This window comes from Diceros bicornis, chromosome 23 (genome assembly GCF_020826845.1).
Source record: "Diceros bicornis minor isolate mBicDic1 chromosome 23, mDicBic1.mat.cur, whole genome shotgun sequence".
Lineage (NCBI taxonomy): Eukaryota > Metazoa > Chordata > Mammalia > Perissodactyla > Rhinocerotidae > Diceros > Diceros bicornis.
This window is the reverse complement of record NC_080762.1, coordinates 17,051,689-17,066,105: the sequence shown is the minus strand read 5'-3', so window position 1 is coordinate 17,066,105 and position 14,417 is coordinate 17,051,689. Positions and strand designations below refer to the sequence as shown.

The 14,417-nt window shown below is 44.0% G+C and overlaps 1 protein-coding gene across 1 annotated transcript in view; it reads right to left on the bottom strand.

Moving 5' to 3' along the window:
* The window catches only part of MAN1A1 (mannosidase alpha class 1A member 1), a 154,660-nt gene extending 141,862 nt beyond the window's left edge, over nt 1-12,798 (bottom strand). Inside the window, exon 1 of the mRNA XM_058566376.1 lies at nt 12,190-12,798. Coding sequence (XP_058422359.1) covers nt 12,190-12,795 — 606 coding nt within the window. The 5' untranslated portion in view covers nt 12,796-12,798. The remainder of the gene's footprint in view (nt 1-12,189) is intronic.
* Between the last annotated feature and the right edge of the window lie 1,619 nt (nt 12,799-14,417).

The following is a 14,417-nucleotide window of genomic DNA, read 5'->3' as shown; positions in this document are numbered from 1 at the left end:
GCTCTGTTAGCGGCCATGCTGTGCTGGCAGCCTACATACTAAAAATTAGAGGAAAATTGGCATGGATGTTAGCTCAGTGCCAATCTTCCTCAGCAAAAAAAAAAAAAAAAAGTCACTGGACCAGCAATATCAGTATCACAACCAAGGAATATGTTATAAATGCAAATTCTGAGGCCCACTCAGACCCACTGAATCAGAAACTCTGGGGGCAGAGCCCAGCAATCTGGGTGGTAACGTGCTCTATAGGCGATTCACTGAATCACTACTCCGTAGGAAATGGAGGCCCACTAAAACCCCTAGGGCAATATGAGAGAAGTGTTATTTTCAGAAGATTAATCTAACAGTGATCTGCAGAATGAAATGGAAAGGGACCATTTGCAAATTCAGAAAATTCATAGAGCCTCTACCACACAATTATTTATATGAGGCAGCACTTTTCAGGAGACACAATATTAAACTAGGAAACAGAAGACCAAGATTCTTTCTCAAAATATCACACCTTCTTACAGAGAAAATTTTTATTAAATTCTAATTTCTCTTATGGAAAATAACACCTCACCTATGACTTTTCATTTCGGTATGGCACTGTAAGCATTTCTTATAAAAACACCTTTGTTGCTCAAAAATTTTCGCTAGGATGGAAAAAAAAAACCAAACCAACTGTAATTAGGTATATCATGTATAAAATTGAAATATAAAAAAGTCAGCTCTTATTAAATGCAGTCCACAACTCTAGATATAATGAACAGAAATGAATGAGGACGCTGCCTAATTTAAAAATCACATTCCTGTAAGACAAAATGCTGGGTGTAAATACAAAGCAGAGTAACTTTTAAATAAAACAGAACTTTTATATTCGTAAGTATTGACCTTCAAAGGAATATCTCAAGTTTCTACATTTATTTCAGCCATGTGACATCTGCTCAAAAGATTTTTTATGAACCACCTTCACAGCCAGTTTATGTCATATAAGAAAATGAACTCAGTTTTTCATTTTATAAATCATTCTGAAAACTACTTTAAAAAGTGGAAAAGGTGTTTCCTACATCGATTACTCACTTTATTCACTAGATCTTGTTCTGAATGACTTTTGACTGTTATTAAAAATCAAGTCTTCCCTCACAAAAGACAACAGCTTGTAGCCTATGAGGACAGGAAGGGGCTCTAAACACGAGTGGACACCACTTTTGGATTATGTGATTATATAAAGGGTGGGGGGTGTCACCTTTAACCTGAATAACTCTTCTTGGTATGTTTGTTTAGAAAAGCATATTCTTTCAACAAATATTTACTGGGTCCTGTTACAGGCAAGGCCCAGGGCTGGCTGACCCGGTGGATGAATTAGGGGAAGCTCTTTCTCGTGCTCTCCACGTGGAGTCCTGGAATAGACTCGTTAACTATGAAGAGCCAATGTCCCAGAGCTTCTGTACTCTTGCAGTAAGAGAAAACAGAAGTAATTCCAACCCATGATATGGCTTTATCTTATTACTGACAGAATATTTCATAAATTACAATTTTTATTCACCCTAACTACTAAAGCAGCTTTCAACAATAGTTAATAAATCATCTTCATTTTTTATGCTCCTCAAATTGCACACCCTGCATTTTTTTTAAAGCTACCGAGTTCTTCATCATGCATTCTAAGTTAGGTAACCCCTAAGAGAATTAAATAATGAAGACTAACAAAAATGCTTAATATGAGTGAATATACACAGTGTATTAAATATATGCCAATTATAAAATACGTTTTTTACTACATAAAGTCCTTTTTACACTTAATAAGAATGCCTTATAAAATTGCTGACTTGGGCTAATAACCCCTGAAAACACAATATGGACTGTAGAGGCATTTCTAATTATGAGACGAAAACCTGTATTGACTAGATACATTATAATATTCAACACTGCTAGTTGACTACAAAAATAACATGTCTCAGAGAACGGCATCCTAAATATTCTAACATTAGTATCATCTCAAACCACAATTTATAAAAATAATATAGTACATTTATGTCAATCATTATTTACCATGTTAACGCAGTCTCAAAACCAAATTTAAATAGTCCTGGTGCTTGGCAGACTTTTATGAACTAGCCAAGGTCAGAATACAAATACATTTTGAAATGTGCAGCTCTTCACTATCTTAAAAAGGTATGACTAAAAACACATTACTTGAAGAAATTAGAAAAGAAAGAAAAACAACCAAACAAACCAAAGAAAACAACCAACCAAACAAAAACAACCAAAAAACACAGAAGCCAAATTTCATAAACAAATCATGCTTTTCTTTTATTCTAAAATAAAATACTCAGACAAATGCATATTTATCCTATTTTCAACACCAAAGGCCTCTTTTGTAGCATACAAAAGATTAGCCTGCCCCTTCAAACACAGAAATGTATATTGTTATGAAATCTTACGAATGATTTCTTTTTGGCTAATTTTTCTTCTTTAAGAATTCAACTTTGTAAGACTTGCCATTTTCTGGCACTACTAAAATCACTTCCGAAATTCTATTTGGACTATTTTTGATCTTCAACTATGATCTTAAAATATTCGGAAACCATCCTGATGAATTCTAAAGAGAACGAGAGCCCTTCCTCCTTCCCCAAACCCCCAGAGCGGCCAACACCTTCCTCAACTATCTGAAGGAAAAACCCAACTACAACTTAACAATGAAGATGAGCCCATGGAAGCTGGCTGGGTCTTAGGGACAGCCGGCTGCTCCGAGGTGCTTGGTAAGTACTCCTACCAATAAAGAGTACTTTTTATCCTAGGTGCTCAGCCCAGGGAAGAAGCAAATTTTGTTGCAAGTTGGTTTAATAAAATTCTGTCTATCACCTTTCGGGACTTTGCCTCCTTCGGGAGCCAACGTCCCTCCAGCCAACTTGTTAGATCCACCCTGTCTGATACCCACTCCTTCGGCCTCCCAACTCTGCCTTCTTCTAATCCTGCTCTGTTAAAAACTTCCTTGTTCTATACAACTCACAGTGAGGAAATGCAACTCGTCAACCAACACATGAGAAAATATTGCTCAAAAAAAGGCAAATTAAATATATAAGATACTGTTTCTTCACCTAGGAAATTTATAAAGATTGAATAGACTACATTCATTATATTACAGGTGGAAGTATAAATCCTTTTTGAAAAGTAATCCCTCAAAATGTACTATGATCCTTTGACCTATTCATTTCTCCTTTTAGGAGTTCAAGGGGAGGGGTCAGCCCAGTGGCATAGTGGTTAAGTTTGGCGCACTCTGCTTCAGTGGCCCAGGTTCACAGGTTCAGATCCCAGGTGCAGACCTACACCACTCGTCCAGCCATGCTGTGGCAGTGACCCACATATAAAACAGAGGAAGAGTGGCACAGATGTTAGCTCAGGGCCAATCTTCCTCAGGCAAAAAGAGGAAGATTGGCAGCGGATGTTAGCTTAGGGCTAATCTTCCTCACCAAAAAAGGAAAAAACAAAACAAAACAGAATTTCAGGGGAAATCATACATACAGGGTGGGGGCAATGCAAAATGAGATGGAAACTTAGTGGACGAAGGTGTTTATCTCAGCTTTTTTGTTTATTTGTGGTTTTTTTTTTTTTTTGTGAGGAAGATCAGCCCTGAGCTAACATCTGTTGTCAATCCTCCTCTTTTTTGCTAAGGAAGATTGGCCCTGGCCTAACATCCGTCCCCATCTTCCTCTACTTTATATGGGACACTGCCACAGCATGGCTTGACAAGTAGTGTGCTGGTGCACACCTGGGATCCGAACCTGCAAACCCCGGGGCCTCCAAAGCAGAGTGCGTGCACTTAACCGCTATGCCACCGGTCCGGCCCCTATCTCAGCATTTTTTATAAAAACAAAAAACTGGAAATAATCTGAATGTTCGGGTCCAAGAAAATGGTTAGATCAACTATGATGCTTCTATTTTATATATTATGCTATCATAAGATGACACTTTAAAATAAAATGAAAAAAGCACATACATATAGTGTAGTTATAACCGCAGAAAAAAATAAACTATATGTTGGGCCAGGGAGTAGTATTGAACACAGTTTCTAACTGACTGTAGAACTGTGAAGGATTTTTTTTTTCTGTTTTTCTACTCCTTTGTACTTTCCTAAGCAAGCATTAGTTTATAATGAAACAACACAATGAAAGGTACTTGCTGCTTTTGCAAACCTATTCTCGCCCTTGCTAAGACAAATCTCTAAGGATAATAATTTCTGCTGGGCAACTTGAGTGATATACTTTTAACAGCAGCCTTTAAGAAGCAATACACCAACGAAAGGGAAGCAATGATGGTGAGATTTCAGGTAGCTGGGAATGAGATTTCGAGACTGGGCACACACCCGTGTGCTGCCTGAATCATCCCACAGGTCTGTCATTTTGCCCTGTGCCCTGACAGACAGAGACAGAGTGAGGAAACACACACTCTTAGTAGTTTCAGCACATATTCTTGTGAAAGAGGAACTAGGTTCAGACAATCACGCCCCAAACATCAGCTCAGGGAAGCTGGACATGGCCACCCCCAGCATGGGCCAGGAGCCCTGGCCTCCCATCTCTGGACCCTCTTGGCCCTTAGAAGAATCAAGTGCTCTTCATAGGACTTTGAAAAGACTATTCAATGAAAAAGGATTTGGCAGATATGGAGATTCCAGCAATAGCTCGTGGTCTTTGGCCGGCCTGAGTTCATGTCTCAACCACAGTCATTCACAGGCCTGTGTACCTCAATTATTATCACTCCCTTTCTCATCAACTCCTAGCCAAGGCAAACAGGCATCCCCACCAGTGTTGCAACAAAGACTGTCTGAACGTGTGGTGTGCTGTTAGTAAACCACCCCCTGCAGAACCTGGCGTCCTTCATCAGGTTTTCAGCCCCTCACTTCCAGGCCTCCTCTCATCCCAAGCACTCTCACAACAAGGACTGGAGACAGGACAATCAATCACATATAAATACATGAAAAAGTGCAAATGAAAGTTAATCTAACACGGCCTGAGTGTCACTGTATAAAAGGATGTAGAGCAAGAGTGATCAGAAAGCAGTGGAGGCATTTGATAAGCTTAAGGGCCAGGGAGACAAAGGGACTGACAGAAAAAAAGAAGTGAGGGAGGCAGTTTAGTGACAAAAGTCAAGTAAATACAAAGGATGCGAGGGCTTTTGAATTTTATCATCTCTGTTCTGGATTATCTGCAGGACGCCTGGGCTCTAATGTACCTAAAGCAACTGCCAGAGTATTCAAGACAGAAATGAGGGCTGCAAGTTTTAAATGCTCCTAAGCCTAATCTCATTTGGTGTTCTTTCAAGTACCTAATGATCACAGAAGTCTTTATCCGGGCTCAGCAGGGGTGGGGCAGTGCTGCTGCATTCTTCAAAGCAAAGGAATTAGCCAGGATTGCTTTCTCAGGCAATACCTTACCAAGCAGACATGTTCCATCTCCCTCTAGGATGGGCTCAGTCCGACTTCTTGTGGCTGGCCTGCCATTCAGGGCTGAGCAGAAGGGAAGGCCAGGCTAGCCAGCCTCCAAAGCATACGTTCTCATCAGAGTCAAGATACCACAGGAGGAGCAGGGCCTGGGTGATAGGAGGCAGCTCCCAGCTCTGCCATTAGTGCACTGGGGGAATGGTAGGAAGTCACAGCTCACCAGGCTGTTTCTCATACGTAAAATGGGCACTGGGCTTCAGGATCTCTGAGGTCCTTCTAGGCCTGAAACTCAAATAAATCTAAATTCAAACCTCTCAAAAAAGGCCAAAATCTTTTGAGTTACAAGGTACAACTGATTTATGTGAATTCTGACCAACGGGTGACAGACTGAGCTCTGATTATAGAATTGATCTAACTATATAAATTTTTGCCAAGTCTAAAATAACTTTCTTCTCACTTCTTAAAAATGTTCTTCCAAAGACAAAACAGGTTAAAATGCACTTTACTCAATCTCTCTCTATTTTGGGGAACAATTTCAGTGCTTAAGAAGGTAACTCAAGAACTGTGATTATTCTGAGAAGATGGTACCTCAGGAATAAGCACATTTGACTGTGAGAAAGAGACAATTAATTCCTTAACACATATCTTGAGGTGCAGAAGCTGAAGAAGTATATAATTTTAAAGATACCCAAATGTTTTTGGAATTTGGCAGGAATCTGAGGAAATTCGAGTTGACAGTAGCACAATAAAATCATGGCCGTCTGGAAAGATCATCTTGAAGAACCGGAAATGTATTCCTTTAGGCTTCAAACTTAATTTAAACTGTTTTTTCATAACTTGAAACTTCCTTACCTACTTCCCTGATTTATTAAGCTGTATATGAAACAAGGTAATCTCGGCTTGATGGCTTTAGGTGGTGAATAACAACAGTAAAAATAGCTAGTAGCATTTATTATACACTCACTGCAAGCCTGATACCATTCTAAGTGCTTTGTGTGGCTGATCACATTTAACCCTTCTGATCCAGCAAAGTGGGTTACTATTATTACTCCCATTTTACAAATGGGAACACTGAGGCTTTGAAAGATTAAGCAACTTGCTTAAGGTCACAAAGCTAGTAAATGGAAGAGGCCAGATACAGACTCAGGTCATGACTCCAGAGCCGGTCCTTCTCACCGCCACATTGCTACAAAAGGATGGAGCAGGGACAGGTAAGGGCATGCAGAGACTCTCCAAGACCTCCTCGGGTAAAGAGACCTTTGTGCTCCTACAGCAAAGAGGCCATCGATTGGTGTGATTTTTAAATATATGTCTACTTTCTAAAAAAAATAGTCCTTCGGGTTAGCTGTCAATTCTTCTGTTACGTATAGTGTAATGTCAAAAGAGAACGCACATTTACCCATTTACCGTTTGGAAGAGCTCCCCCACCTGTCACCCCCCTCTTCTCTAGGCCACCTCTCCTCTCCTCTTCTCTCCCTCCCTTTTTCCTCCCCATCTCTTTGTAAAGAATGTCCAACGGAACGATTACAAAGGCCTCTGCTTCCTGCAGAGATTTTTATAATGAGAAAAAGATGTCATATCAAACTTACCCTGGGCGGCTTCAAAAAGAAGTTCTTTTAAATCATGCCACTAGTAAAATTAAAAAAATATATACTATAGTTAATGTAACTTAACTAATATGAAGTCAAATTTATAATACTGCAGAATTGTGTGTGTTCTGCACTCACTCTACGTTAGGGTCTGCAAACAAAGAATAGGGCCAATTTATACACTTCTCGGGCTTTTTATTTAGGAGGCAAGTTGTGTCGGGACAGTGAGCAACACTCACTGAGAATCGGGCTTCCATTCTCAACGTCACCACTAACTGGCAATGTGATTTCCAGAACAATCTTTGCGTCTTGGTTGCCTTTACTCTAAAATGAACGAGTTGAGCTATCTCTAAGGTCTCATCCAGATACTTTATGACTCAGAGCATACGTTTACTTTTAAAAATCAGAGTTATAATTTTTAAGGCATATTGTTGGTAACAAGAAAAAGTAATGTGCAGAGTTTGTGTAAAAGACCCTTAAACAGATTTAGCGGTGGGGCGTTAGTGGTAGTTCAATTACTTAACACTAAACAAGGCACTAGGCTAAGAACACTGAGGGAAAAGCCAAGACTTAGTCTCCCCAAAGAAAGAATCTCTCCCTTAAACTACCAAACATTGGTGTCTCCTTTATTGTTTTCGTCTACTTACCGGAAAGGCATATCACATTATCTCTGGAGCCCACAGAGTGGCTGCTCCTACTCTGGCCAATCAAAATTCATTGTTTTTATCAAAGTGTTTTATCAGAACACATACATTTTTACGGTTTTGTAGGTGATAAAGAACTTAAAAGGCCCCAGGTTCTCTCCCGGGCTATGGGGTATAAGCGGGTCCAGTGCAGTTCTGATCTACCGTGTATGTTTAGCCCTCATCACTCATACTGATCTGTAGTATTCCTCCACTTTGACCTTGAGACACATGCTTTAAACTCTCTTCAATAACAAATTTGTACTGCCATAGCTTATGAAATAATGTAATACAAATATGTTAAGTTCTCCACTGAATTCCAACAAATTCAGATCTCATACAAAAGCACTTTTTACACATGTGAAATACTAGGAAAAATTTCTCAAGATAGTTTAGTTTATAAGCTCACCTAAGAAATACAGATGCATTGACTCAAAAATGCATATTTTTAACCTCTTTCCACACCCTTAACTAGGTTCAAAGTCCTATACATGGCTCCTTTATATGAATCTTAAGTTACCTGATAAGAGGAAGACAGAAGACTCCTCTCAGACAAACTATCAATAGCTTACAGAAAATTAAGCTGAACATAATTGATTATCCATTGACAGTCTTTTCTTGCTTTCCTATACTAATGCAACAGTCAGCATCTACTCTAGTATATACGCTGTTGAAATCTTAATTTATTCATCTGCTTGTTAAAGAGAGGAACATTTACAGACACTCTATGACCTACCTACTCTGTGAAGGTCCTAAGAGTGGGGAAATCTCCCATTTGCCCATGTTCAATATCAGGTGTGTTTCACTGCAGGGTGAGCAGAATGTGCAAAGCAACCCAAAGGGATCTAAGCCCCTTTGGAGCCAGGTCTCCAAATTGTAGCTTTTGTTATTTTGCAAATATTATTTTCCACACCAGAGCCACCCATATAAGTAAACTGTAAAGTTAAGTTTCAAAATAAAAGTTTTTTGTTCTAATCTGTCAAGGTAGATTATTCCCACATCTGATCTTTAACAGACAGGTTGTCAATAGTTAACATAAATTATAGACTCAAGAACCATCTATGGCTAGTGTCAGGTATAAAAATATTTCTTAACCATTAACCATCAATATGAACATTTTCTTTAAACATATAATTATATAAATAGGTCTGGAATAAAAAACTAAAGCCTGTTGTGAGAAATCTAGAGAAGACAACTGTGATCCCACAGCTGACTGGTCCTAAAACCTTATCTGATGGACCCAAAGCTGGCTGTCAGCCACCCCCCAACCCCATTTAGGTTGGTGAGAATTCCAGTCTGCGAAGGTAGGAACCCCCTCTGACAATCTGACTGTCTTCAGGGACTGTCTTCCTATTACTCAGGGACTCCTCATAATTCCAGGAAGTGAAAGAAGAATTGTTCATCCTCTAAATTAGGATTAGGGCTCTAATCCTAAACAACAGCGCAGGCTCTTTGTGCAGCCTCCAGAAAAAAAACAGCTTTCTGATTTTAAAAAAAGATTGGAGTAGCAGAGGAAACGGACTATTTTTCTAAAAATTCCATAATGCTATTTTAACTTCAGTGCTTTATTATTATAATAATGCTTTTCGAAGCTAAGGACAACTTGAGTACAATGTTAAAAAGATCAAACTCATGAAAATAAATATGTACGATGTATAAATTTCAGGGAAATTCCAGAGTTAAGTTATTTACAAAGTTTTCATGTGGGAGGGGATTTTAATTTGAATTTTAAGTTTTACATCAAAGAATTATCATCCGTCAAATGAGTCCTAGAAAGCACGTAACACCTTTTTGTGTAGGGTGTTAGGCAATATCCTACTTGAAATTACAGACTGTCTCCCCTTTGCACAAATTTGTTAAAAATTTACCATAGTACCAGTAACACAACTGTGTTGAAAATACAAAAATAGTATTGGCTGCCTTTAAACCAAATTTATAAAGTCAAAGTTTGGCTTGGATATTGCAGTCCAAGCTCCCAACATGTTAGACTTGCCTATCCCCAGTAAATTTTATCTATAAAAGTATTAGTGTATTCAGGTGTGATAGAGAACCTAAATATATAAAGAGAACTAGAACATATAGGAACAATAAACATCAAAATCAAGGCAAAGATCCATCGGTCCCCAAGGAGTCCACGGTGGTGCCGGAAACCGAATCTAAATGTGTTAAGTGCAACACCCTACTGACAATAGGCAACCACTCTTCCTCTCTGAAAGCGAACATTTGCAGCATAGTTTTATAACAGCATGAGTTACTTTTTTTTTTTTTTTGGTTTACAAAGGAACACATCTGCCTGAAGTAATCTAACGAAAAACCATAATCCATTTCTTCCCATTATCCTTTGACTAAATACTGAAGCTATAAATTATGCCAGCGTTTTTGGGGTTCTCATGGCAACATAGAATATTAAAGAACACATTTAGTTCTACCACTTGATGCAAGACTGGGCAGTTTCAAAACATCTAGGTGCTAAGATATTAGCATCACACTGACAAAGAATGCTACATAAATTTCCTTTACACGGTTAATAAAGAACTTTTGATTTAGAGACACAGATAACATGGATCTAATAGGGACAGACATGTGTACTGTTAATCTGCTGTTCTGAATTGACAGAAACTAGTGTCCCACTGCTTCTGCTCTAAATGCACTTTTAATCACTACTGGTCAGTACCAATAGCTTTTTAACATCCATGCATGTTTAGTATTTAAAATAATTTTCTTGGACAACTGTGATCTGCACTAACTAGCAGCTCATAGGAATTTGAAGCATGAAATGTGTAAATTACACTGCTTCAAACTTAAGGGAAACACAAGCAGACACAGATTTGGGGTTAATTTCTCTATGGGTTTTGGTTGGACATTTTTAAGGGGGCTGGCAGAAGGGGAGGGAAATGTTTGGTGAGAAGTAGAGCTTTTTTTCCACCTTCCTGGTTTGGTAGCCCTGTCAGGATTTCGTGGAGAACGGAAACTGCTAGACACATGTTGTCAGGGGGAGTGAAATCCACTCCCAAGTCTGGGAGGGTTCTATGACTGGGGAAGAATGTTCTGTTTCTCAAAGAAGCAGAAAGGCTGATGGAGTTGAAAAGAAGCTATCTGCACAGGAAAGAAGACATTCTGCCTTGTGTAAGCTGCAAGGGACCCAAAGCTACCTGAACTTGCTCAATTACAGCTTAACCAAATTCATCTGGTCTTATATTAAAGTCACAAATCCTGTGACAATCAAGACGCCTCCATTCTGTAGCCACTCAAGCTAAACACCTCCTCACCACCTCAACATTCTGTTTACTCTCCGAAAATGGGGGGATCAGGAAGCTTCCTTTCCTGATCACCTACCCAATGTCAAAGCACAAAATCTATTTTCACAGATCTGTGAAACTTAAAAAATGACAAAAATATTACTTCCATTCATATTTTAGAAATCTGAATCAAGATCTGGGATGAAATAGTTTCAATATGGTTCCTACAGCTCTTAGATTGTGTAAAATCCAGGCTGGCATAATTTCACATAGGAGAGTCGCTGTGGAAAGAGGCATGTCCACAGGGAACCTGGTGACAGGTGACCAGGAGAAAGTGTGGGCTTCAAGTCCAGACTCGGTCACTAACTGGCTCTGGGCTCTGGGCCCTTCAACTTTCATCTTTAATATGACAGTTGGAAATGATCTTTAAGGTCCTCTTTATCTTAAGCCAGTCATGAACCAACCACATGTTACAAGTTCTAACTGACAATTCCCTGAAAGAAATTATGAAAGATGTATCCAAGACCATATTTGCCCTAGACTAAGTTTGTCATCACCGTGCAGCTGCAGAGGCAAACCTGTTGCATCACATGAAATACTCTTTCTCTGACCGTACCCTAGAAATCCAAGAGGCACTAGACTGGTTTTTTTAAATTTTCATTTTTTAAAAAGTAAACAACAATGTGCCCCCTATGATAGAAAGTTCTCGTTTCACCTTTACAGGCTGTAAGTACACACAGGATGTCACCTGTCAGAATGGGGCCAGGAGACTGCACGCCCGGGGTGAGTGGGTGGGGGGGCGTTGGCTGGCTGTTTAGAACCTTTTTACCACGTGTGATTGATGCTTTGCGTTTACGTTCAAGCTTCACTCATTTCAAAGACACATCCAAGCCTTATTTAGAGGCTGTTTGGTACCTTCACCGTCACTGCTCTCAGGGACTATTAACTGTATATCGGCGAGTGAAGGAGAAGGTTTGCAAGCCACCTGCCCACGTATTTAATATCTACCTCGCATGGCTTATGCTCACCCGAGCACGGCAGTTAAAAGCAACGGGATTCAACTTCAGATCTTAATTGGCCACATCTACTATGATACCGAGAAAAGGAAAATGAAAAAGCCGTTGACACTGCACCTGGTGGAAGCGAAAAACCTCCACGTCCCCCTACACTGTAATGTTGCAGTCTTAAGAGTTGCGAAGGTCCGTCGCTTCTCCCTGGAACACACGCCGGGTGGGGAGGGATTGCTAGCACGGTGCACTCACCTCTTTGATCTTTGCCCTCTTCTCGCGGATGGAGGCGTCGGCCGGCTCCCGGCCAACTGTCCCGATGGGGGGCACGAAGTCCACCGGGGGCAGCCTCCGGAACACTGCCTTGTCACGCTGCTGGTCCTGGGCCACCTTCTCCTTCTCCAGCAGGATGTCTCTTTGGATCTCCTCGGGCAGCTTCTGCAGGGTCTCCTTGGCTTCCCTGAGAGCCCGCTCGTGGTTTTCGCGGATCCTGGCCAAGCTGTCCTCCACGGCGGCCGCCGGGTCCCCGGGCGCGCCCTCCTCGCGGCGCCGGGCTCGCCCACCTGCCGCGTCCTCGGCGCGCGCCCCGGGCCCGGACTTGTGGTCGGCGGGCGGCTGCAGGTCAGGGCTGGAGTGGAACAGGACCCCGCTGAGCAGCTTGGAGGAGTCGGGCAGGAAGAAAATCGCCCCGAAGCAGAGCGTGACGAAGGCGCTGAACACCAGCAGCAGCACGAACTTCTCCGCCAGGCGGAAGGCGGCGGGGCCCGACCCTTTCCTGCCGCCGCCGCCGCCGCCGAGCCCCCCGCCCAGGCCTCCGCCCGCGGGGCTGCTGAAGAGCGGCAACAGGCCCCCCCCCGGCATCGCTCCCGCCGCCGCGGCCGCCGGCCGGCCGGCTGTCCAGTAGCCCTGCGCCGCGCCGCTCAGCAGCCAAACTTCGCCGCCGCCCGGCGTCAGCGGCTGCGGGGCGGGGTCCTGCGCATCCAGGCCGCCCAGCCCCCTCGGCTGGGCGGCAGGTATCCCCGGGGGCAACAACTCCCCTGCGAGTCTTCTCCCCGGGGCGGCTCCTTTGGCAAACAAGCACGCGCGACAGACCGCTGGCTGCAGCCCTGCGGGGAGAGAAACAGTAACACGTAGTAATTACGCTGATGGTGATCAAGTTTCCAGCGGGTCTCCGCCCGCCGACGGCCGTGCGAGCCGCCAGGACAGCTCCCCCTGCGCGGAGTCCGGAGTCCGGCTCCAGGCACCGCCCTCGGAGCCCACTCTTTGCACTTGGGGTGAAGTTGTCAGGTCCCGGGGGGCGGGGTGTCCCGCGCACACCTGGAGCAGGGCGGCGTGCGGCTGCCTCCTGGAGAGGACAGCGCACCTCTGGGCAGCAGGGGCGCAGCGCGGCTGGGGGGCTCGTCAACTTCGCCAGCTCCCCATCTCGGAGCCGGACTAGCTGCCTCTGCTTCCCAGGCGGCGGCTGAGCGTGCAGCCCGGCCGCCCCGCAGCCTGGTGGCCGCTCAGCTGGGCGAGCGCGCCGACCCGCGGGCGAGCAGGAGCGAGCAGGGCAGGACGTTGCCCTCCACGACGGCCCCGCGAGCACTAACAACGCTGCCGGTCTCGGGGCGGTCGGAAACGAGGGCGGTGACGCGCCCGGAGAGTGACGGCGCGGCCGGGCCAATCACGCGCCGCTCAGGGCTCCGCGGGGGCGGGGCCGAGGCGGGGAGGGGCCGCGCGGGGCGGGGAGTTTACGGGAAGCGCAGCCTCGTGGGGGCCCGGCCGGGGGCGGGGAGGTCGCGGGGAGCGGAGGCGCGAGGCGAGCGGGCGCCGTGGCGGGGAGGGCGGTCAGACCCGCGGCGGAGGCCCGGGGTCGGAGAGCTCATTCCCCGCCGGCCTGGGGCCCGGGTCTCAGGGGGCGGTGGGTCTCGACTTGCCGGGGAGGTGCCTGGGCTGACACGAGACCCCGCCTCCGCCGCCCCTCGGACCCGCGCCTGGCCTTGCGGGGCTGACCCCGAGGGGGTCCCGGGAAGGGCTGGGTCTCGCAGGGAATCGCCGGACTCTGGGTCCTTCTGAAGCCCGTCTTTTCTCCAATTACGCTCTTCTCAGCCGAGGCAGGGATTCCCCCGGTGCCCTGTAGCAGTTCAACCCCAAGTCCCTCGGCGAGGAGCTGTGATCCGAGAGCTTTTGAGTTCTCTGGTCTAACACCTTTTTACTTCCTAAGAGACACGGTTTTGTGGTTGCTTAGGATTCTTCGTATGCGTGCGCTCTTCCTTAAAAAAAAAAAAAAAAAAAAGTTGTGTACCTCCCCCACGCACTCCCACTTTCAAAATTCATCTACCTCATAGAAGTTGGTCAAATTTTCCATTTAAAGAAGTCAGTTTTATGCTGCCGTAGCATCAAGTAATAAATTTGAACACTGTTGAAATGAAGTCTTGGATTTGACTACTTCCAGTGAAGTAAGGACTTGGTCCAACAGAGATTGTTTTCAAGAGAGCATTATT